This window comes from Argopecten irradians, chromosome 2 (genome assembly GCF_041381155.1).
Source record: "Argopecten irradians isolate NY chromosome 2, Ai_NY, whole genome shotgun sequence".
Lineage (NCBI taxonomy): Eukaryota > Metazoa > Mollusca > Bivalvia > Pectinida > Pectinidae > Argopecten > Argopecten irradians.
The window spans coordinates 61,581,630-61,605,064 of NC_091135.1; the positions used below are offsets into that span (position 1 = coordinate 61,581,630).

Below are 23,435 nucleotides of genomic sequence, written 5' to 3' on the forward strand. Positions count from 1 at the left end.
AGATGCGAGGTCAAAAAGGTCAATTAGGCTACTATTTTCATATAAATTACTTTGTCTCTGAACCTATGTATTGGATAGCATATTTGTATGGTATCAATAGCATCATTGTATGGTTGTGATTCAAAATTAAACTTTGGGAGTCAATTTTGCTTATTTATCTAATTGTCAGAGTCTTGTGATAATTACTAACAAAAAACCAGGTGAGCGATACAGGCCCTCTGGGCCTCTTGTTAATATTTCAAGGATTGAAATCACTGAAAAGACTTGCTAGTAAAACAAGATACAAAATGTATATATTTGTTTGAGACTGGCCTGTGTATTTCAAGTAGATGCATCTAGTCATTTATTAATGGTTTGTCTGTTGTAAATGTCAGATTTTTGGAATATTTTGACATTTTTTAAATAGAATTCCTTATATTATGTATTATGTCATTTTATATACATATGTAGATATTGATCTTTTAGAGCAAACAGATCATTTTCATTTTCTTATTTTGATAGTAGAATTTCCAAGAATTGACAGGGATATATATGAAGACAGCATTACAATTTTCAGTTCTAGTGCATTGTAAAGTTTTGGTAAAAGACTAATGGTATGAAAACCTGGCCTACATGTTTATTAAGAATGCATACCTGGTATACGCAATAATGACTTTATGGGATTACACTCAATAAGTCCCACTAACCGATGATTTTAACATCACAAAAATCACATCAATATATGACATCATAATCACCGTAAGATGGGATTAATCACCGGTAACATCATACTTTACCATGTTGTTTTCGTATCTCAAAACCGACATATTGTAAATTTGAAATGTCTATGGACTGGCATGACTTGATTAACACTAAAAATAATTTTTCAAGCTGATGTACAATTATTCTTATCATTTCAATCATTTGAATTTTGAGATTTGGATAAATAAGATAAAATTTTCTGTTAGAGGAATGTTTCTCTTGTTAATTTGAAAGTAAACAATATCATACAGTAAATTGGGATATTTTAGCGTTCGAAAATTTTGCCTTTTTTGTATCAAAATAGGGTAGTTCAATTTTGGTGCTTTGAATTTGGCGTTTCTCTGTACTCTGTTCATTTTTGGCACATAACTTGATCTGAACGAAAGAAAAAAATACTTAAAATTTACTTGTTTTGCATAACCCATCAACCCTTTCGTCTATATGCATATACATGTAGATCCCTGAACCTATGTGATCGGATTTGAAGCAATATCAACATTGACAACCGGTTGCAAAGCTGATTTTCAAAAAGGGATTTTTGCGATTGACAAAACATACTAATTACCTTAATAAATGTATGTTTACATAATTGAGTAACTTATCTCAGAGTGCATGTTGATATAAGTAATAAATAGCATGTAGATGATGTTTTGATCATTATATTGCAAACAAATTGATATATATTAGTCAAATTTTGGTGTGTTGAATTTTGACGCTTCCATGCCAAACGCCAAATAATCCCAATTCAAGATAACTGTGGTAGATCATCCAAACCACAAAGCTATATAGAAATTTTACTCATCTACGTCCTTGATTGAAGTATTCTTCCATGAACACTAATGCTTTGCTAAAATTCCTGTTTTTAGCTTACCTTGCCCGAAGGGCTGGTGAGCTTATGTCATGGCGCTGGGTCCATCGGCTCGTCACGTCCTTCAACGTTTCCTTTAAATCGCTACTAGTCATAGAGTTCTACATGGATTGTAACCAAACTTGGCCAGAAACATCCTCCCTGTGGGTAGGAGGGGCGGGGCCCATTAAGGGAAATAGAGGTAAATCTTTTTAATCGCTAATAGTCATAAAGTTCTGCTTAGATTGTAACCTAATTTGGCTAGAAACATCCTTGGGGGAAGGGGAACAGAGTTTGTATAAATTTTGGCTCTGACAATCTTGGGGCAGGAAGGGCAGGGCCCAATAGGGGAAATAGAGATAAATCTTTTAAATTGCTACTAGTCATAGAGTTCTGCATGGATTGTAACCAAATTTGGCCACAAACATCCTTGGGGGAAGGGGAACAGAACTTGTATAAATTTTGGCTCTGGTCCCCGGGGGCAGGAGGGGCGGGGCCCAATAGGGGTAATAGAGGTAAATATTTAAATTTCTTGTTTTTAAATTAGAAAAGAAACATTGAACCTGTATTCAGAACATAACTTGGCATTAGAAACCAGGTGTGCGATACAGGCCCTCTTGTTTATTGAATTATTTTTTTTTCCAATTTTAATTGCGTGTATTTTCCATTGATGCTTCTCACTAATTATAATCTCCACATTTTCATGCTTATGTTGATATCATTGCAGTAACTTAGTAATTGTTTTAAAAATAATTGTGATAGAAAATTTGTTGAAACCAGTCATTCAGTCACTGCTTGAATTTACCAACAGTTTCTTTTGGGACCAATGAGATTGATTTTGGCGTTGATGCAGACATTTTTTTTTATTCGTACACTTACCGGGTAATTGATTGTATTTTTAGGTCATCTGACCCTATAGTCATCATGTTTTGTCTGTCACCGTGCACCCTGCATAAACTTTTCACATTTTGAACTTCTGAAGTTCTATCAGTGCGATTTGGCCGAAACTTGCCTGAAATGATCCTGACATGGTCCCAACAAAGTGTTGTTATTTTTCGGGTCAATCCAAAATTAAAGATGGCCACCACAGCCGCCATCTTAAAAACACATTTTGAACTTCTTCTCAAGTTCTACCTGTGCGATTTAGCTGAAATTGCCTAAAATGGTCCTGACATGGTCCCAACAAAATCTTATTATTTTTCGGGTCAATTCAAAATCCAAGATGGCCGCCACAGCCGCCATCTTAAAAACACATTTTGAACTTCTTCTCAAGTTCTGCAAGTGTGATTTGGCCTAAATTATCCTCGATACTCCAGGGGTTCCGATCACTTACAATCTCTACATCCCAGGACTATCTCATAGTGAAATTGAAGGCAGCTCAGCGTAAAACATTTGACCAATCACAGGCCATCAAAGATTTTCTTTGAAGACTTACAGAGAGGGCAACGCCTAACATCAAAGCCACATAGTCAACCACAGTGTACCGTTATACGGCTCTTTTGACTAAAACGACTAAATTACCTGTTCTGTTTTGTTGCCTCCAGTTTTACTATGAGATAGTTCAGGGGTGTAGAGATCGTAAGTGATCGGAACTCCTGGAGTATCAAGGATGGGCTGAAACTTGCCTGAATCCCGACAAAGTGTTGCTATTTTTTGGGTAAATCCGAAATCCAAGATGGCCGCGAGTCGCCATCTTGAAAACACATTTTGAACTTCTTCTCAAGTTCTACTGTGCGATTTGGCTGAAACTTGCCTGAAATTATCCTGACATGGTCTTTACAAAGTGTTTTCAGTTGATCCTAAATCGAAGATGGCCACCATGACACAATATAGGTAAATTTCCTATATGACTGTTGCTAAGGTAGTCAGATGACCGATAAGGCCCTTGGGCTTCTTGTTTTTGCTTAAAATAAAGCACTATGAGATTAAGATGGAAGCTAGATTTGGCAAAAATATGATATCATGTTAATTCCATTGAATACTGTATTAAGTGATGCAGAGTGTAAGTTTGTCATCCTCTTTCACAGAAGCAGATTTTGGAAGTAACCTTTTGAAAGGCCTTCTCTTCATGGTCGACTTTCAAATCAAGTAGCAAAAATATGAAGATATTAAACAAGACACATTGTAGGACCCTAACTGGGAATGACAATTATATGTTATAACCATGGATTCGTTTTCAATGTGTTTGTTATAAACCTGCTTCACTGTATATTAATCATATTGACCAAGCATTCAATGTCCGAGTACAGCCTTGTTTTGTAACCAGCATTACTGAAAAAGCAGTTTTGATGTATCAAATAAACTGTTCCTTTTAATTTCTATTGTGCAATAATACATATATTGTTATAAAACACTAAAATTTGTTGTTTTGTTTTTAGAATTCTGGTATTACAGTGTAATTAGAAGTGTACAGAAGTGAAAATGTTACTGCAAAAGAAAAACAAAATACATGTACAACCCTACCTTTAAACATTGGATTTAAATTATCAATGATGAAGAGTTTCCGTGTAAATTGTTGATTGAATACAACAAGACAAAAATGTGTATTTCAGGTTTTATTCACAATAAATACCTAAACTGCTAATCAAAGGTATCAATCAAAACCTGATATTTCAATCAGATCTGACATGTCCTACATTAAAGTTATATAATTCATGCTATAAGTAATTTCAATCTATGACAAATTGAATCTAAAAATGGAATCCATGAATAAAATCAAAGATCTACATTCTCATTTGTAAAAAGATGACATGATTTGTTAATGTTAAATGATATGTATAAATAGCTTTGGGCAACATATTTACAATCAAAAGTAGGCATAAAATACATAGTTTATATAAAACTAGTTATATACATTGCGAAAGAAGGGGAGATCACTCTAAGGCAGAACCAAGAATACTCCCAGCAATAAATAATGCCTATAAAATATATGGGGACGGAGGTCTATGAGTTACAAATGGATCTAGATTCTACACTTACATGTCGTCTCAAGGACTTTACAATATAGGTAACCCAGCACATTATAAACATGTGGGACACAGATCACTCTCCACTTCCACACATTACACTCGGACATTTATCACAGATAGTTTGGGAATCCAGTAACAAATACTAACAATCTACTCTTGTACCTTGGAAATACATTACTTCTATAGTTTAAGTACCTTTACCTATTTTAATGGTAAAATCTATAATCCTAGGTCGGAGAGCTGTACTATATGACTGCTTACTTAGCAGACCTAGAGCACTGTAACATTATCTTTACACAATGTAGAATTTGAGTAAATTTGGAACACAACTATTCCACTTAATTTCTTAAAGCCTGCATACCTAATAACTTCATGATCGAAACATTGTAGTCTTTTTAAATGCTCAAAGTACAGTATGATATCGACATATACAGTCCAATGGCATGCTCGTATCATGTAGCCTTCTGTTTCAAGATTTAGTTTGTGGTGGATTTATATTCAGGACACAGGTCTAGATGTGGTCTTCAGTATGTACCGTCAATTTGCATTTCATTTTCAACAGCTTGAAGTGCAGCCAAGCAATCTACAGACAAATTCAGGCTCCCAATCACTGTCCTCTGGTCCTTGGCATCTAACACTGCAGACAGGAAAATTGTATGTATCTAACAATACATCACAGAAAATTCATAATATCTAACATGGAAATGCAGGCACTATTGTAGCATAGTACCTATAATTCTATGTGTGTAGCCAATCAGAATTCTGTATTCTGTCGTGATGTACGACATTTACTTGAATTCCTGATTGGTAGATAATTTACTGAAATAGACCATGATTAGTAGATACTTTATCAATGACTTTTGACCAACAGATGTAACTTTGCAGATTAGATTTTCCTGTTTGTATAGATATAAAACAGGAATCTATAACTTACCTTCGACATCCTCCTCTGTGATGTTTCTTTGGTTCATGAGGATTTTCTTGATGCTGATCCAGGCTATACCTACATCCTCGCAGTCTCCCTCCATATCTTCATCTGGGGGCTCGCTCACGATCGTGAACCGTATCCTGTAAAGTGACAAATAGTTAAAACATAAAATCACCTATGATATTAAACACAGCTAGAATATCATCTGAAAGTTTGCTGACAATTGTGTAGTATCTTTTTGTGCATACATAGAGGAGTTTAATGAGTGTTCATCTCTTACATAAAAATGAGTTAGAATTTTGTAAATTTCTATATTGCCTGTTGTTACTATATTAAAGAATCCCTGATTCAGTAAAGAGTTGACAGTGTCACCTAACCATATCCAATGCTAGAGTACTCACCGACCCTGCTCTGGGTCATCAGGCAATAACATACTGGCCAGAAACTGTCGCCGAGTGTAGTTCTTCTCTATATCCACTTGGAAAGCTAAAATAATACAGGTAATTATCTCCAAGTTAAATGATGATAATATACAATGTATTTGCATTTCATTTACATTACATGATGATATGTAAATAATAGATCTATTTACATTACAAATAAAAATATTCTATGTTGTCAAACATATTTCCAAGTGCAATCTAAAATATTTTGACTTAATTTCGTTGGTTAAAAAAAATACATTTTTCAAAGATTTTCAAAACAAACATGATACTTAGACATAACATTACCAATCACACACACATTCATACATATCTTACATTCTAATTTCTCAGGGACATCCAAAGTTATCTTTTATACAATCTTTCATACTAAAGGATAACAAACATATACTTAAGAAGCAGTGACTGCTATGAGTAGTAATGAGAAGAATTTAGTTGGGGGGGGGGGGGGAGAAAAAAACTTACTCTTGCTGAAGTTGAATGCAATCTGTTGACCTGGTCTTGGTTTCGGAAGAGAGAACGGGGTCTCTAACTCCTGAGGATCAATGCCTAGGAAGTTGTACGCCACGAACAGTTGGCGAATGTTGTCCCTATGTAGAACATCGGCGCCTTCTTCTAGTGACAGATGGGATATCGTGATCGTCACGAAGTTACCCTGGAACAGATATGTTACAAACAAAGTAAGGTGATGTGAAACAGGAACGGGATTCTCATCCAGAGATATACCGATCTTCACCAATTATAAACAAATCCATGATTTAAGATTCTAATGGGAAAGCTAGTAGAGTTGGTGATTCTTTCTAAATGATAAAACATCCTGGGTTAATCTTATTTCTGTTGAATTTTTCTCTTTTTTTTTTCTGCTGTGGTTGACTTACTTTCTTTGCAGCTGCCTTTTTCTGACTGCGTTTGGTTGGTTTTGGGGCCATTATGACACCTTCACTGTCAGACTCCATGACGCCATGTGGAGTATCCGACTCGTGACTGCTCTCCTCGGTGATGGGCGTGGGCTCAGCAGTAAACTGGAGAGTTCCTGAGGGACTGCCTTCAGTGATCTCCTCCGATATCTCCTCTGTAACAAAAATAGGTCTGAAGGATCTTAACAGTCACTATGACAAAGTCATGGCCTCCTTACAGGGGCTGTAATAACTCAGTTGGTAAAGGAGTAGATACCATGGCATACCATTTGTTCTAAGTATAAAAGTATGTCGGACAATCATGAGAGTCCATGCTTTTACTGTTGAGTTGACCAATCATTTCTGGAATGATGTTTGTGAAATTATGAATGCATCAATGCAATCTAGGTGTCGGTAGCTCTATGTGTGAAATGCATAAAATTTTTGCTTTAGCTTTCTAAATTTAATTGCAAATTATGCCTACAGGTATAAATTCACATTCTGATCTTTCTTACATCCAACAAATCTACATACCAGTATGTTCCTCTTCAAACATTGTGTCAGACATTTTAGTTTCTTCCTGTAAAGTAAAATGTTTAAATTCTATTATCAAATATTTATCATAGGACTACTATACCTAGTATATACAGAAAAGTGAAACAAGAAACTCATTTATGTTAATTCTTCAAACACTTAAAAGATATATGTAAGGTACATGCTTATATTTTTGCTATCACATCATTTGAAAAATTTGAAAGTCTTGATTAAAAAATTCAGTCATATACCATAATTAAATCATCCTTATATAATTTGTAGTGACACATTGCAAACTAATACAAAATCATCACTACAGTACAGTAAATGTGTATAACATTTTAACTCCTGTCATCATGGAAAATTAACTAAAGCAAATAATAAATTTACCTTTGGACTATGGATTTCTTTTGTATCTAAAGAGAGAGAAAAAACTTATTTCAATAGAATATAAAGTTTTGATTTAACATTTTAATGCAAATAGACTGAACATGATAGATCAAATCAAAATATTTAAAAACAACTTGAAGTTGCCGATATTATGAAAGCACATGGAAATTGGCTAAGATGTATATAATACCTAACCTATGTACGTTAATTATGTTACACTGATAATGTCTGGTGATAGTGATACATGTTGATCGACTCTATAGCTACATCAATAGAGTTGTGTAAGTAAACAGTATGATCATATAATACAAAATCGCAATGATGAGGTGAGTGAAACAACAGAAAAATAAAGTTTATTGATGAATATGATTTACATAAACTCAAATCTATATGAACCAAAATAAAATTAAATCTATATGCACCAATCAAATTACAGTTCCTCTCCTCGGGTATATGTTAAGTCATGCTGGTATGGAAAGCAACGATGTATCAAATCCATACAACCAATACAGATAATCATCAGGGGCGTAGGAAGCGGGGGGGCAGGGGGGGCAATTGCCCCCCCCGTTTCCCAGTACGGGGGGGCAAACATGTCTTTTTGCCCCCCCATTTTCGCCGAGTGAAATATTCTAAAAATGGACATTTGAAACAAGAAAGGGTCATCCTGCACATTCTTGTACTTAATTTTAGAAAATTTTCCGCTGCGCGGCGCGTTTCCTAAAACGTTCAAGAAAGTAATGTTCAAACCTTTAATAATGAAAATTCAATACACATTAACTAGACTAAAAATATCTATCAAGGGATTATACTATTTCAAAAAATGTTTCTTAAAAGATTAATTTGTTTATATGTCTTAGCAAGACAATCAATTCATTATTATTATGAGTGCCGATGGTGTGAATCCGGCATGTTCAGATCGAGCTGGGTTGCATAATGGTATATGCCGACACTCACAATTATCATTTCATAGCAGGTAACTTTAAATAAAAAAAAATACCATGTTAAGAACTCTTAAAATTCATCAAAATACAAAATCGTAATATTTTTCACGGGGGGAGACCCCCCGCCCCAAAAAACAAACAAAATCTCGCGCCTACGGCGCTCACTAATTCCAAAAAATGCATCGTAAATCTCATCTCAGTCATTCTGAATCGTAAATTTTTTTCCCGGGGTAGTACCCGGGACCTCCCAAACAACAAAATCTCACGCCTTCGGTGCTCGCAAATTCATCAAAGTACATCGTAAAACTCATCTCAGCCATTCAAAATCGTAAAATTTTTCCCGGGAGAGACCCCCGGACCCCCCCCCCCAAACACCAAAATTTGACTCCTTCAGCTCTCGCAAATTCAACAAAATGTATCGTAAAACTCATCTCTGCCACTCTTAATCGTATAATGTTTTTTCCCCGGGGAGACCCAGGATCCCCCAAACACCAAAATCTCCCGCCTTCGGCGCTCGAAAAATCATCAAAATACATTGTAAAGCTAACCTCAGTCATTCTAAATTCTAATATTTTTCCAGGGGATACCTCGGACCCCCCATACTCGCATGCTAATTTGCGTATTCATTAATTTCCTGTTAGCGACGCCACTGTATATAGATGTGTACGAGGATTATGTGTAATAAGTTTATCAAGTATCTCCTGTGGGTGCGGGCGCGCGAGGGGGGGGGGGTGTTGTTACAAAATATTGAGGACCGTTGCCCCCCCATTACGTTTCATCTACCTACGCCACTGATCATGTTCAGGTTAGGATATAATGTAAGGCAAGTATATATCAATTTTACTGAGTAATTATTATAAGCAGAGTCATGTTCTGTCACTTTAGATAAAGCCAAATCGTACATAAAGCAAAGGTTTGTCATTTGCATGCTGAAGATACTTGTACTTGCTTAAAATCTATATAAGGAGCTAGTCAGGTAAAATAAAGCATTAAGTAGTGAATATTTGGGCTACCCATCACCCTAAATTAAATACCATAACCAGTTAATTTGACACAAGACACACATCATCATGAAAGGCCCCAATCCAACATTATCTTTATTCATAATACAACATTATCTTTATTCATAATGCCTTTTAGCAATGATCTGAGGTGAGACCAAAATTTCTGTAGCTGAAGTTCAGATACAGCAATCTTGGTCTCTAAAAGGTCACAACTACTTTCATTAAACCTATGGGCTAGCCTTTTAAGTATTGCAATGGGAGAGGGCAATCCTAACCTGTGGGCTAGCATTATAAGTATTCCAATGGGAGAGGGCAATCCTAACCTGTGGGCTAGCCTTATAGGTATTCCAATGGGAGAGGGCGATCCTAACCTGTGGGCTAGCCTTATAAGTATTCCAATGGGAGAGGGCAATCCTAACATGTGGGCTAGCCTTATAAGTATTCCAATGGGAGAGGGCAATCCTAACCTGTGGGCTAGCCTTATAGGTATTCCAATGGGAGAGGGCGATCCTAACCTTTGGGCTAGCCTTATAAGTATTCCAAAGGGAGAGGGCAATCCTAACCTGTGGGCTAGCCTTATAGGTATTCCAATGGGAGAGGGCGATCCTAACCTTTGGGCTAGCCTTATAAGTATTCCAAAGGGAGATGGCAATCCTAACCTTTGGGCTAGCCTTATAAGTATTCCAAAGGGAGAGGGCAATCCTGACCTGTGGGCTAGCCTTATAAGTATTCCAATGGGAGAGGGCAATCCTAACCTGTGGGCTAGCCTTATAGGTATTCCAATGGGAGAGGGCGATCCTAACCTTTGGGCTAGCCTTATAAGTATTCCAAAGGGAGAGGGCAATCCTAACCTGTGGGCTAGCCTTATAGGTATTCCAATGGGAGAGGGCGATCCTAACCTGTGGGCTAGCTTTATAGGTATTCCAATGGGATAGGGCAATCCTAACCTATGGGCTAGCCTTATATTCCAATGGGAGAGGGCAATCCTAACCATTATCCTTTTGAATTTGTTCAAATAAAATATGTTTAAACTAAAACTATTACATTGTAAAACATCTAATCCTGACTAAATATACCATTGGCATGCAGAATACTCTCTACACATACACCATAATTTGATGACATGGCAACCAGTATTATTATATCATAGATAGGTCTAACTGGTCACATACATACATGTACAATAACGAGACTTCATACCAAACAATACAGGGAGGACAAATACATACAGGTATTAATGACCATGCTAAGGATGTGGTCATACTATTACCCTTCAATATTGATTTCCTTGCCTTTGGGGTTGGCTTTTTAACCTTCTGTACTCCTAGAACATGAAGGTGATTAGAATGTGTACCTCAAAACAGATATGAAGATGAATTACGGAAAAACACTTTATTTTCGAGAGATATAAATTTTCTCATAATTTCACAATAGAGCTCAAACACGAATTCAAATATTCCGCAAATAATTGTATAAAATGTATGTAAGAAAGCATGACCGTCAGTAAGATCCTTTGATTCCGAAAGACATCAAATATTTTATACAGGACAATAAAGTGTTTTACAGTAGTCAATGTAGGATAATGTTACCATGGTAACAGACACTTATAGTGATATACAGATATCTGACAAGAACATACACATAACATAGATCACATAGCTATCCGATGAAGATGTTGATGACTATGTTATAGATACAGACTCCAATATAAAACGGTTGGACTTTTCCCTGAAACATAAGGCTGATTAGAACACATCTGAAAGAAACACAGCTCACAGATAAATAATGAAAAAAGAAGTGTTAAAGGTGGCAACCAATATACAACAAATAGAAGAGTTTAGAGCACACAACAGAGAGAAGTTAGGAACCAGTGAGTATGTAGTAAGCCACACAACACACAACAGAGAGAAGTAAGGAACCAGTGAGTATGTAGTAAGCCACACAACACAGTCAAAGTTACCAAGAGATCGAGGTTGTCAGTTCATTTAAAGTCAAATCAAAGACATTGGATCTAAACTTTGCTTTCATTTGTGCTAATAACTTAGTTTTGTGTTGAGTGTTTACATGTTAAAAAGATATAAAATAATCTTTATTTATCTAAATTGAATTAAAGGAACCTTTGTGACAACAAGAAAGAGTGCAAAATAAGACATAGTGACTTGTAATCTAGTAACAAGTAACCTCAGGCATTGTGCTTGTGAAATAATGAAAAAAGAGTTCATGGCAGTGTTTTGATAATAAAATAAAGATTGAGAAGTATATATTGGACACTCGACCTATTGTTGATATGTGTACAATATATAGGATTGAAGGAAGAAAGAGATGTACAAGCTTTCCCAATGTTAATGATAAAATGATTTACAGAGCCAAGTGAATTTGAAAATAAAACAAAACTAAAACTACAATGTATATACAACACACTGATTAAAATCAGGAAGACAGTTTATAATTAGGTCAAAGGTCAAGCTGGAGGTTGAGGTTGAAATGTTACCTTTGACCTCTCCATTGGCTATTAAGCTTTGAGGAGGTTTAACACCACTGACTGTGTCACTCTCCTCATCAGATTCTATCACCTCCTCCTCTATAATCTCCTCCTCTACCTCCTCATCGTTCTCCTCATCACTGGCTTCCTCTATCATTTCTCTAGAAGGGGCTACAAGCACATGCTCTAGTCAGTACTAGTCAGGCCAAACATAGGTCAGAGTTCACAGGTCAGGGACTTGCATGCTTCTATTTACTTGGGTCAAGGGCATACTTATTAACCTCCAATCAGGTAGTCTAAAGTCAGATGTTGGCCTAGCGTAAGACATGCACTCATCTATCACACTTAGATGTTTTGTTTTTGGTCAGAGGTCAGAAACGTGATAACTTTAAGAAGGTTCTTTGGTAAATATATATACAGTATCACACTCTCTGATAGTCGAAGTTCAAAGGTCAAGAATATGCATGCTTAAAGCCAATCAGCAGTTTACTGTTCAGTAGTTGTGGGCCAAATTAAGGAAGGACATCCATATCATTATTCATTGTTATACATATGAACAATAGCACATGCTACGGGTCAGTAAATACCAGCAGGCTGTCTGTAAGTAACCAGGCACATGCTACACGCAATAGTTTAAGCATGGGGTCAGAGGTCAAACTTCAATCCCAAAGTAGCTCAACCTAATACTGTCCAAAGTCACACAACAACATGCTTCTAGTTAGTACTTCATCGGGTTAAAATCTACTCCGAAACTTAACATGTACATTTTTTCTAAAGTCAGGTCAGAGGTCAGAGTAGTACAGGATGTGTATGGCTCCATGTTCATATACACACAAAGATGGACAAATGGGCAACAACACATACATATAGGTACAATACATGACTGATCTAGACTGGCAAAGACAAACAAGTATATATTGGCACTAAGTTACTTCTCATGGCAGTGATGAGCAATGGGTCTGGTGATCTTCTATAATGCTTACAGCCTACTAATATGTGGGAAACAATACATGGTAGACGAAAATGGATTTACAAGTAATCATGAACTATCATATATGATAAATGTTAGCAGCAAATAACAATTGCTCCATATAAGAACACACTTACCTTGTTGGTCTGGCATGTGTATGCTTGGCTGAGCTGGAATTTAGTAATAAGCAAGCTATCAACAATAAAATTATAATTGTCTTAAAAATAAATCACAGGACAATCTACTTTATCATAATTAGATATTCTTCACGTTCAAACGCCAGAAAAGATACCAAACAACGGTAACAAATCACGTTCAAACGTCAGAAAAGATAAAAACAACTGTAACAAATCACGTTTAAATTAATTATGTATAACACTTCTGTAACACAAGTACCCTAACTGTAACACAGGTAACGAAGAGGCAATTGAATTTAAAATTGACAATGTATTTCATTACATACTGATTCATAACACTGTTTTTTTCTTCTTTAAAAATTTAAAAAAGAGATATATGGAGCAAAACATTTCAAGATACAGGTGTCGAATTATAATGATATCAATTGCATAAGCAATAGTGACTGGTGTCAACACAGTAAATCTGTCATAGAATGGTAATTATGGCATTTGTCTGAACTTTACAACCCAATCTTAGTGTTTACATTTGAAATGTATTTATTCCCAGATTACCATGTTGCAGCCATTGAGACTACTAACCTAATATGAACCCTACATTGAGTTTGATATCCTGTACCTACCTGGCAAGGTTTCTGTCAGTGAATCAGACATACTGGAAGGCATTATATCAGAAATCACACCCTTCACAGCATCATTTACAAGTGATGGCTGCTCAGCAGGCTCTTCTTTGTGGAGGCGACGCTTCGGGATTTTCTACACAGTAAAACAGTAACTCATTTTAAAAAAATGTTCAGTATGACAAGTGTAATGGAAACACAATAGAAAATTGGCATCTCAAGTGTGAACCTATAGACAAGAAATCTTTTATAACTACATAAACAGCATAGAAATCATATAGAAAAAGTATAGAAATCATATAGAAACAGTATAGAAATCATATAGAAACAGTATAGAAATCATATAGAAACAGTATAGATTTTTATTTCAAATCCTAGTCCTCCAGAGGGAGAATATCTATATAAAATTCAAACAGTATAAAAGTCTCTTTCACAAATTTTCGGCCTCTTGGCCATATTCAGGTACATAGAAACACAAGAAAAGCTAGGTGAAATCCATCTTGAACCTTTTGATATGATGCCTTGGTATAGAAATAGTTTATATAAACAGCCTAGAAACAGTATAGAAATAGAGTAAATCTGACCTTGGCTGGTTCTCCCTCTCGAGGCTCTGGTGGGGCGGGCATAGGCGTAGAAGTGTGTGTGGGATCAGGGAACTTGGCCGCCACTCTGGACTTCTGTTTAACAGGGGTGATATCAGACTCTGCCACGGACTGTCTGTCAGAGTCGGAATGTTCCTGTTGTGGTGAGGCATACGGTGGGGGTACTTGTTCAATTACTGGCGGGTCCTGTAAGATACACTATATTTCAACCAACTGACCAACCAAGATGGCAAACTGATATATCATTAGAAAATACAAGAATATTTTAATCTTGTACAGTAAGACCACAGAAATGCCGTACACTACATACCTGTATGCGGACACCCTTTGGCATGATATACGTGAACTGCCATCTCAGTTCCATTTCTACAGTTCCATTGATCTTGCCATTGGCTCCTTTCAGCTCAAATATACCTTGGATGGATTTATTATGTGCTAATGGTATGAGAGGTACGTCTGCAATGCCGAGGTATGCCGTCTGCTCTGGGTCCGTGTCGTCAAACACAAACACCTTCAGTTGCTAAAAATATTAAACACAAACACCTTCAGTTAAAGATGCTCCACCGCTAACAGAGCATAAACAATATACCCATCATTTGAACATTAACTGATGTATAATTGTGTCTAATTAACACAAAAATGCATATAAAATAATTCATTTTGCTTTTGGTGCATGTACAATCAGCACTTAATTCTATATAGGGCATAGTGCCATGAAATTTATTCGGGATGCAATAAATTACTTTTAATATTTTTATCTTTAATTAAAATAAGAAGCTCAAACTTTTCAATGGTGGTAATGGTGTAAAGTAAGTTACTTAACAATGTGTAACTGATGAAAAATACTAATTCGTCCTGTTTTAGATAGAGAAAAAATACCATTCATTGGCGGTGGAGCATCTTTAATATATTTTAAACTAATAACTTCATTTCCTACATATGCCTGGTAGGTAACACAAATACCTTCATTTCTTACATATAGTTAACACATAAACCTTAAAGTTAAAATCAGATTTCTGGTGTTCTGACATTTGTGTGGAAAATAAAACCTGTATCAACTTAAAACACATGTGTAACTTTAGAATGGGACTAATTCACGTACCACATGATACCCGATAAGGTTTGTGCAGGACTAGCATCTCAAGTGGTAATGGAATGTAACTCTGTGTGATATTCCCACTGAAATAATGTCAGCGTGGGTCATCTTTTAATTGACGTCATTCCATCACTAATAGAGACAATAGTCCCACGCAAATGTAATTGGGTATCACGTGGTAAGCTAATTAGTCCCACTTGTATTATTTGGATACAAATCTGTAAAACCCATGACTCACATAGGTTTTTAGGTAGTGGTCCAGTTCCTTGGTCATTGGTACTGGGTAGGTCATGTGATCGTTGTACTCAGGGTTGTTTGTACTCGTCAGGATCGTGGTATCATGGTCATTGAAGTCAAAGAACTGATAGATACAGTACGGCGAAGGCTGGACATCTGGAAAATAAACACATATTGTAATTATCTTAATGGTTCTTTATGCTGAAATGTGTTTTTAGCTAGTCATATGATTTAAAGAGATAATGAATTAAGAAAATTCAGAATACTCAAACTGTATCAAGTACAGGGTAAGGTCATCTTTAATCAATGTTTAATTATTTCCCTTCTATTGCTTTTACTTTGTTCTACCCTCAATAATCAGTTTAAGAGAATTATTTCCATCATAGATGAGTAGAACTAAGATTTCAAGGAGATCTCGGTGGATGAACACTTACTCTCTCGTCTTGGCTTCAGATTAGCACATCTTATGATTTTCACATGAAGTTCGTTGACATTGTCTGCAGGCCTCTTGGCTGCTGTCTCGTCCAGTGCATGTAAAGCCTCAGTGGCTGCTTTCTCATTAGAAGTTACATATCCCAGGGCCTTAGTCCGCTCCTAAACACAAAAACATCACTTTCACAACATATCCAAGGGCCTTTGTAAACTCTTCACAACTATTAATAGTAAATCACGCTCAAAATTCTGTCAAAAAATGTTAATTTTTGTAACAATGGTTTTTATTTTCTTGAATACCACTTAAACATCTTTGAAATATCCTGAATATCTATGACAGTGAATCAAAAAAATTGTACTATAGGAATGGAGTGCTTTCTATTCAGATGCTGCAAGATTTGAACAAAACACAGCCTGATGGTAGTATTTAATAGAGCTATTTGATACTCTACCTTGTATAAGCGGAGAGCCTGGTCCATAGGTACACGTAGTCTAATCCAGTACTCCACACTGCCAAAACCAATACCAGTACCACCACTGCTGTCCACACCTGTACACATATACCGTTACATTGTTAATGTTTATATATCTATGTAATATTTATTGTCTATAATATCTATTGTCCCATATTTACCATTTGAAGTAAGTTGTATCCAACAGACTTACGTTTGATTGGATCCCGTGTCATCTGGAAAATCCTGTTGATATTACTTCCTTGACCCTTATATCTATGTAATATATATACATGTACAACATTATGATGACTAGTCAACACTGACACATAGATGTACTCACTAAAAAACATTGGAGCATCCAGGACCGTATATATACCATAGTAGTAAGTACCAACCCATACATTTATGTGTATCTAACTGTAGACTTAATATTTAGTATCTACCTAATATGTAGTCGTATTGAGTTTGTATTATCAACAGGATGCAGGTAAAGGAATGGACTACCTTTACAAAAGACAACTGTAAAATGTGAATATAAATCTTTACCTTCAGTTACCCACATACAACAGTCTGTATCTACATGATACTTGGTCTGTATGTAGTACTAGTATTTACCTGTATGTAGATACTGTTATAGTATTTACCTGTATGTAGATACTGTTATAGTAGTTACCTGTATGGAGATACTATTATAGTATATACCTGTATGTAGATACTGTTTTAGTATTACCTGTATGTAGATACTGTTACACTATTTACCTGTATGTAGATACTGTTACAATAACTATTTACCTGTATACTGTTATAGTATTTACCTGTATGTAGATACTGTTTTAGTATTTACCTGTATGTAGATACTGTTTTAGTATATACCTGTATATAGATACTGTTATAGTAGTTACCTGTATGGAGATACTATTATAGTATATACCTGTATGTAGATACTGTTTTAGTATTTACCTGTATGTAGATACTGTTACACTATTTACCTGTATGTAGATACTGTTACAATAACTATTTACCTGTATACTGTTATAGTATTTACCTGTATGTAGATACTGTTTTAGTATTTACCTGTATGTAGATACTGTTTTAGTATATACCTGTATGTAGATACTGTTATAGTATTTACCTGTATGTAGATACTGTTATAGTATTTACCTGTATGTAGATACTGTTTTAGTATTTACCTGTATGTAGATACTGTTACACTATTTACATGTATGCAGATACTGTTTTAGTATTTACCTGTATGTAGATACTGTTACAATAACTATTTACCTGTATACTGTTATAGTATTTACCTGTATGTAGATACTGTTTTAGTATTTACCTGTATGTAGATACTGTTTTAGTATATACCTGTATGTAGATACTGTTATAGTATTTACCTGTATGTAGATACTGTTATAGTATTTACCTGTATGTAGATACTGTTATAGTATTTACCTGTATGTAGATACTGTTATAGTATTTACCTGTATGTAGATACTGTTTTAGTATTTACCTGTATGTAGATACTGTTACACTATTTACCTGTATGGAGATACTGTTTTAGTATTTACCTGTATGTAGATACTGTTACACTATTTACATGTATGCAGATACTGTTTTAGTATTTACCTGTATGTAGATACTGTTACAATAACTATTTACCTGTATACTGTTATAGTATTTACCTGTATGTAGATACTGTTTTAGTATTTACCTGTATGTAGATACTGTTTTAGTATTTACCTGTATGTAGATACTGTTTTAGTATTTACCTGTATGTAGATACTGTTATAGTATTTACCTGTATGTAGATACTGTTATAGTATTTACCTGTATGTAGATACTGTTATAGTATTTACCTGTATGTAGATACTGTTTTAGTATTTACCTGTATGTAGATACTGTTACACTATTTACCTGTATGGAGATACTGTTATAGTATATACCTGTATGTAGATACTGTTACACTATTTACCTGTATGTAGATACTGTTACACTATTTACCTGTATGTAGATACTGTTTTAGTATATACCTGTATGTAGATACTGTTATAGTATTTACCTGTATGTAGATACTGTTTTAGTATATACCTGTATGTAGATACTGTTATAGTATTTACCTGTATGTAGATACTGTTTTAGTATTTACCTGTATGTAGATACTGTTACACTATTTACCTGTATGGAGATACTGTTATAGTATATACCTGTGAGTGTGGCAGTTCCATGGATCCTTCCATGTGTTTTGTTAAATATCTCCTTGAAGACGAGCTGACATGCTGCTATTGTTCTGTAATCCTGACCGAATGACTGGTGAAGTTCAAGTGTACAGGAATCCTACAAGTGTACACGTTACATATAAGTATTGCAGTAATAGCACATTGACAATTATTTCATTTGTTAACATAGATTTTTGACTATACAATCTTCAGACATGTATGAGGAAAATCTTACCTTTTGTAAGAAGTGCAAGAAGAAGTCATCCACCTTCACGATATATTGAGATGTAAAGTCAAACTCAGGCCTATAAAATAGGACAATGAAATAACAGTTTGAACTCAGCATACATTGAAAATTTGACTGATTCTATAAAAAGAATGGTGACAAATCAAATCTGGATGCAAAGTAACACATACGTTTCTTTAATCAAGACATAGAAATTGATAATAAGTCAACTTAGCCTGATTGTTTTACTACCTTTTTAAACTGTAACTTAGCCTTGAGCTTTCCAGTACTTTTCAGATTTGTTAAGTTTACCTTGAGCTTTTTCACTACTTTTCAAACCTGTAACTTTACCTTGAACCTTTAAGTACAGGAGTACTCTGGATCTCAAACTCAAAGAACTCCCAAGTGCAGAAGATAGAAGGTTCATCATCCCCGATATGTCTGATACCCTCGTCGGACAGTGACACCTGTAGAGAGGTAGATGGGGGACATTGTAAGAGATGTATGTCTTCACCTTATTAATCAATTATCGTGGTTCTGATTATTTAACAACTAAATTCAAAGTCTAATGAAGAGAATAATTCAAGGAAAATTATCATCATTTATGACAAAAGACATTGTTTTCACATAGAAACAATCTATCCATTCAATATGTATACATTAAAGTTATGTACTGATAAGCTTAACATTGACTCCTAATTTATAGCAGAAATCTATTTAATGTCATTTTTTTAATAACTTCTTAATTCTATGGGCTGCTAACTAATAAGAATTTTATTAAACTTAAAATAAATCTTTTCACCTTTTGTACGTGAATTTCAAAAAGATTCTGTCCACGTTCCAAGTGAATGGTTTCATCAAAGTCAGCAATGGCGTCCTCCTGTAGATGATATCATACACAAATCATTAAATCTTCATGTGTGGATCATCTATATCCAACATAATGCACCGTTATTTATATTTTTCTACTTTCTTTTTAACATTTATCACAGAACTTTTGTTTTAAATCATACTGTATATCAAGCCTAAGCTTTACAGTTATCTTTATGAATAAAATGTTAGTATTACCTCATCAACAGGTGGAGCTATCTTAAACTGTTTGGTTCCGTAGGCAACATCTCGCAGCTGTGCTTCTAGTTTCTGTAAGATAATAATTCTGATTGATATTGGCATGTATTTGAGGAAGATTACTTTTAGTACCGTATTTTCCGGACAATAAACCGCACCTGTGTATAAGCCGCAGAGGCCTTTTTTACGATTTTTTTCAGGTTTTGTATTACTCTATTATCAAGTCTCTAAAACTGACTTCGTTTAGAGTGTTCGCGGTCAATTTGCCATCCCATGATGCAATTCACCGAAGCCTTATTCTTGTAAACTTCCGGATATTATTTCGTGGTGTTTGCCGCTACAGAGATCGATTAAATGATTTTAATATGACTGTACGATGTTTTACACTCGGTATAATGTTCTAAATTACATCTGATTTACGTGTATAAACTTGATTGCTGATTATTTCATTAAAATCACGGCGACAGGATTCCCGGAAATTCCCCTGTTGACCGACATATGTGAAACACGTGTGCAAGTTTGAGTTCATGCTTACTCTCGCTCATATTTCAGTACGCCGGTAAAATACTTTCTTCGGTAACGTTATGCATAGAAATGGATTATATATCCTTTTTGATATATTTTATGTGTTAAATATATCTTTGTCAAAAGAGTTACAGTATTAATCGACTTCGTTTAGAGTGTTAGGTATCCCATGATGCAATTCACCGAAGCCTTATTTTTGTAAACTTCCGGATTATGACCTCGTGGTGTTTGCCGCTGCATAGATCGATAAAATGATGTTTTATAGACTGCTTGATGCTTATAACATTGCTATAATGTTCTATATAACATGTAAAACACGCGAATCAACTTGATTGCTGATTATTTCATTGATATCACAGCGACAGGATTCCGAGAAATACACATGTTGACCGAGTGTAACACGTGTGCAAGTTAGCAGTCATTCAGAAGATCGTTTTCTTGCTGTCTGCACACACATAATATTTAAATAATATATTTAACTTATTGTTTGATATTTGATGATTTATGACGTTTTAGTTATTATTTTCTTGGTAACAATCCTGCAGCAAATCGATAGCGAAATCAGTCCGCCATTTTGTTGTGACTGTAAACAACCACGCTTCAGTCGGCCGATTTCCCGTGAATTAAACAATTTTACGACTGAACATGTATCTGGTACTTTATTATTTTTATCTTTATTATATATTCATCACATATTATATAGTTTAAAAACTTTTACAGTGATTTTTTCGATGTATAACTTTACTAAACCGCCATTGTGTTGTGACTGAAAACACCACGCTTCAGTCGACCGATTTTCCGTGAATAAACAATTTTACGAATGAACATGTATCTGATACGTAATTATTTTCATCTTTAATATATTTTCATTGCATATTTTATCTTTTAAACACTTTTACAGTGATTTTGTCGATGTATAACTTAACAAAACTGGCGAGTAAAACTAACGATTTTCACATGTGAATCATGACGTAATAATGCAAAAACATCGTCAGATTTTGGTTTTCGTCCACGGATAAGCCGCACTGGTGTATATGCAGCACTACCAATTTTCAGGGAAAAAAGTAGCGGCTTATACTCCGGAAAATACGGTAATGTATTATAATGACTACTATTGAAACTTAAAATCTGACAGATCACCAGCAGGTGTGACAATGTATATCTAAATCTCACATCAGGAAATTGTTTAATCACATTATATGTACCTCCCAAACTGCCACATTAATGTTACACATAGTTTAGGAGTAAAACATTACTACAGCTATGCATGATTCTTTACCTTGATCCTAGCAGCCCTTATATCCAGTAATCGAGCATACTCGTCAAGTTTCATCTCATATTCCTTTCTCACTTCTTCAAGTTTGTTGGTAGAAATTTCAACCTTAAATCAAAAATTGAAAAAAGTTAATATGCAATAAGTCATTTTCAAGCCTTCCATTCTTGATAAAAAATTTGTACATATTGGTTTATATGAAGTATTTGTATGCAATCAAATTGGACAAAATACTGAATAAAATCATTATGTATTTGAATAATGTAATTAAAGACATACAAAAATTCAAGAATTTCTAAACCTCTTTTGTTTTTTTAAGCTAAATTCAGAAAGGTACCAACACTAATTGGTATGAACTAATTATGGCTTACAGCCTAGCAGAATTAAGCAACACCCCAAAAAAGCCATCAAGGCTGTACCTCCTGCTGGTAGTCTTTGTTAATTTTGTGCTGTATCACCAACATGTTGCGAGTTTTCTCCAACTCATGGATTGTCTCTGCATACTCGGCCTGCAAAAGCAGCAGGGAACGGCTTGCATCTGGAGAGAAAACAAAATAGGACATGTTGATTTAGGTTTATATACATTTCTAGAGCATGATGTCCAGCTATATGTGGAATGCTTCTTCACACGTAAATACACACACTGATAGTCCAAGTAGTTTTATATCCATTGTATAAAAATTTGTTTGTTTGTTTGATTAATTAACGTCCTATTAACAGCTATGGTCATGTAAGGACGGCCTCCCATGTATGTGGTGTGTTGCGTGTATGTTGTGCGAGGTGCATGCCCTGGCAGACTGCGGTATATTCATGTTGTGTCTTCTTGTATAGTGGAACTGTTGCCCTTTTTATAGTGCTATATCACTGAAGCATGCCGTCGAAGACACCAAGCAACACACCCCACCTGGTCACATTATACTGACAACGGGCGAACCAGTCGTCCCACTCCCTGTATGCTGAGCGCTAAGCAGGAGCAGAAACTACCACTTTTATAGACTTTGGTGTGTCTCGGCCAGGGGACAGAACCCAGAGCCTTCCTCACAGGGGCGAACGCTCAACTCAAGGCCAAAAGTGAGGCGGTGCCAAGGGAGACATTAGGGAAGATAAAGTCAGTTAGGAAGAAGAGAAAAGATAAAATCCTAAATTTAGTCGCCTTTTACGATCATGCAATAGGGTCAGCAGGTACAATTCTAACGCCCTACCTGCAGGGCAGATTGTATAAAAAAAATGCTACATACTTGATGTATAGTACAAAATCAGTATTTTCTACCATGTTGCATCTTGTATACATCATTATAGGCATGAACGTTCATAACCAGTTGCTTATAATTAAAACACCTAATCCAGTACTTACAATGTTTATATTCAAAAGGCAAAAATATAACAATGTAATCTATCAACTACATCAT

General features: G+C 35.3%; 1 protein-coding gene across 7 annotated transcripts in view; it reads right to left on the reverse strand.

The window, feature by feature from the left end:
• Nucleotides 1-4,128: 4,128 nt before the first annotated feature.
• LOC138316165 (protein fantom-like) overlaps nucleotides 4,129-23,435 on the reverse strand; it is a 38,505-nt gene continuing 19,198 nt past the window's right edge. For 3 of the 7 annotated variants that reach the window (XM_069257715.1, XM_069257714.1, XM_069257713.1), the window contains 23 exons: nucleotides 22,446-22,564; nucleotides 22,033-22,134; nucleotides 20,229-20,300; nucleotides 19,963-20,040; nucleotides 19,512-19,627; nucleotides 19,170-19,239; nucleotides 18,923-19,052; nucleotides 16,719-16,816; nucleotides 16,269-16,428; nucleotides 15,836-15,990; nucleotides 14,812-15,021; nucleotides 14,484-14,687; nucleotides 13,903-14,035; nucleotides 13,283-13,315; nucleotides 12,185-12,346; nucleotides 10,964-11,017; nucleotides 7,749-7,774; nucleotides 7,359-7,404; nucleotides 6,807-7,000; nucleotides 6,394-6,583; nucleotides 5,887-5,971; nucleotides 5,492-5,625; nucleotides 4,129-5,194 (listed from right to left, as the gene is read on the reverse strand). In XM_069257715.1, coding sequence (XP_069113816.1) covers nucleotides 5,082-5,194; nucleotides 5,492-5,625; nucleotides 5,887-5,971; nucleotides 6,394-6,583; nucleotides 6,807-7,000; nucleotides 7,359-7,404; nucleotides 7,749-7,774; nucleotides 10,964-11,017; nucleotides 12,185-12,346; nucleotides 13,283-13,315; nucleotides 13,903-14,035; nucleotides 14,484-14,687; nucleotides 14,812-15,021; nucleotides 15,836-15,990; nucleotides 16,269-16,428; nucleotides 16,719-16,816; nucleotides 18,923-19,052; nucleotides 19,170-19,239; nucleotides 19,512-19,627; nucleotides 19,963-20,040; nucleotides 20,229-20,300; nucleotides 22,033-22,134; nucleotides 22,446-22,564 — 2,684 coding nt within the window. In that variant the 3' untranslated portion in view covers nucleotides 4,129-5,081. Of the gene's footprint in view, nucleotides 5,195-5,491; nucleotides 5,626-5,886; nucleotides 5,972-6,393; nucleotides 6,584-6,806; nucleotides 7,001-7,358; nucleotides 7,405-7,748; nucleotides 7,775-10,963; nucleotides 11,048-12,184; nucleotides 12,347-13,282; nucleotides 13,316-13,902; nucleotides 14,036-14,483; nucleotides 14,688-14,811; nucleotides 15,022-15,835; nucleotides 15,991-16,268; nucleotides 16,429-16,718; nucleotides 16,817-18,922; nucleotides 19,053-19,169; nucleotides 19,240-19,511; nucleotides 19,628-19,962; nucleotides 20,041-20,228; nucleotides 20,301-22,032; nucleotides 22,135-22,445; nucleotides 22,565-23,435 lie in introns of all 7 variants that reach the window. The other 4 variants (XM_069257718.1, XM_069257717.1, XM_069257716.1 and 1 more) reach the window with 4 other exon arrangements.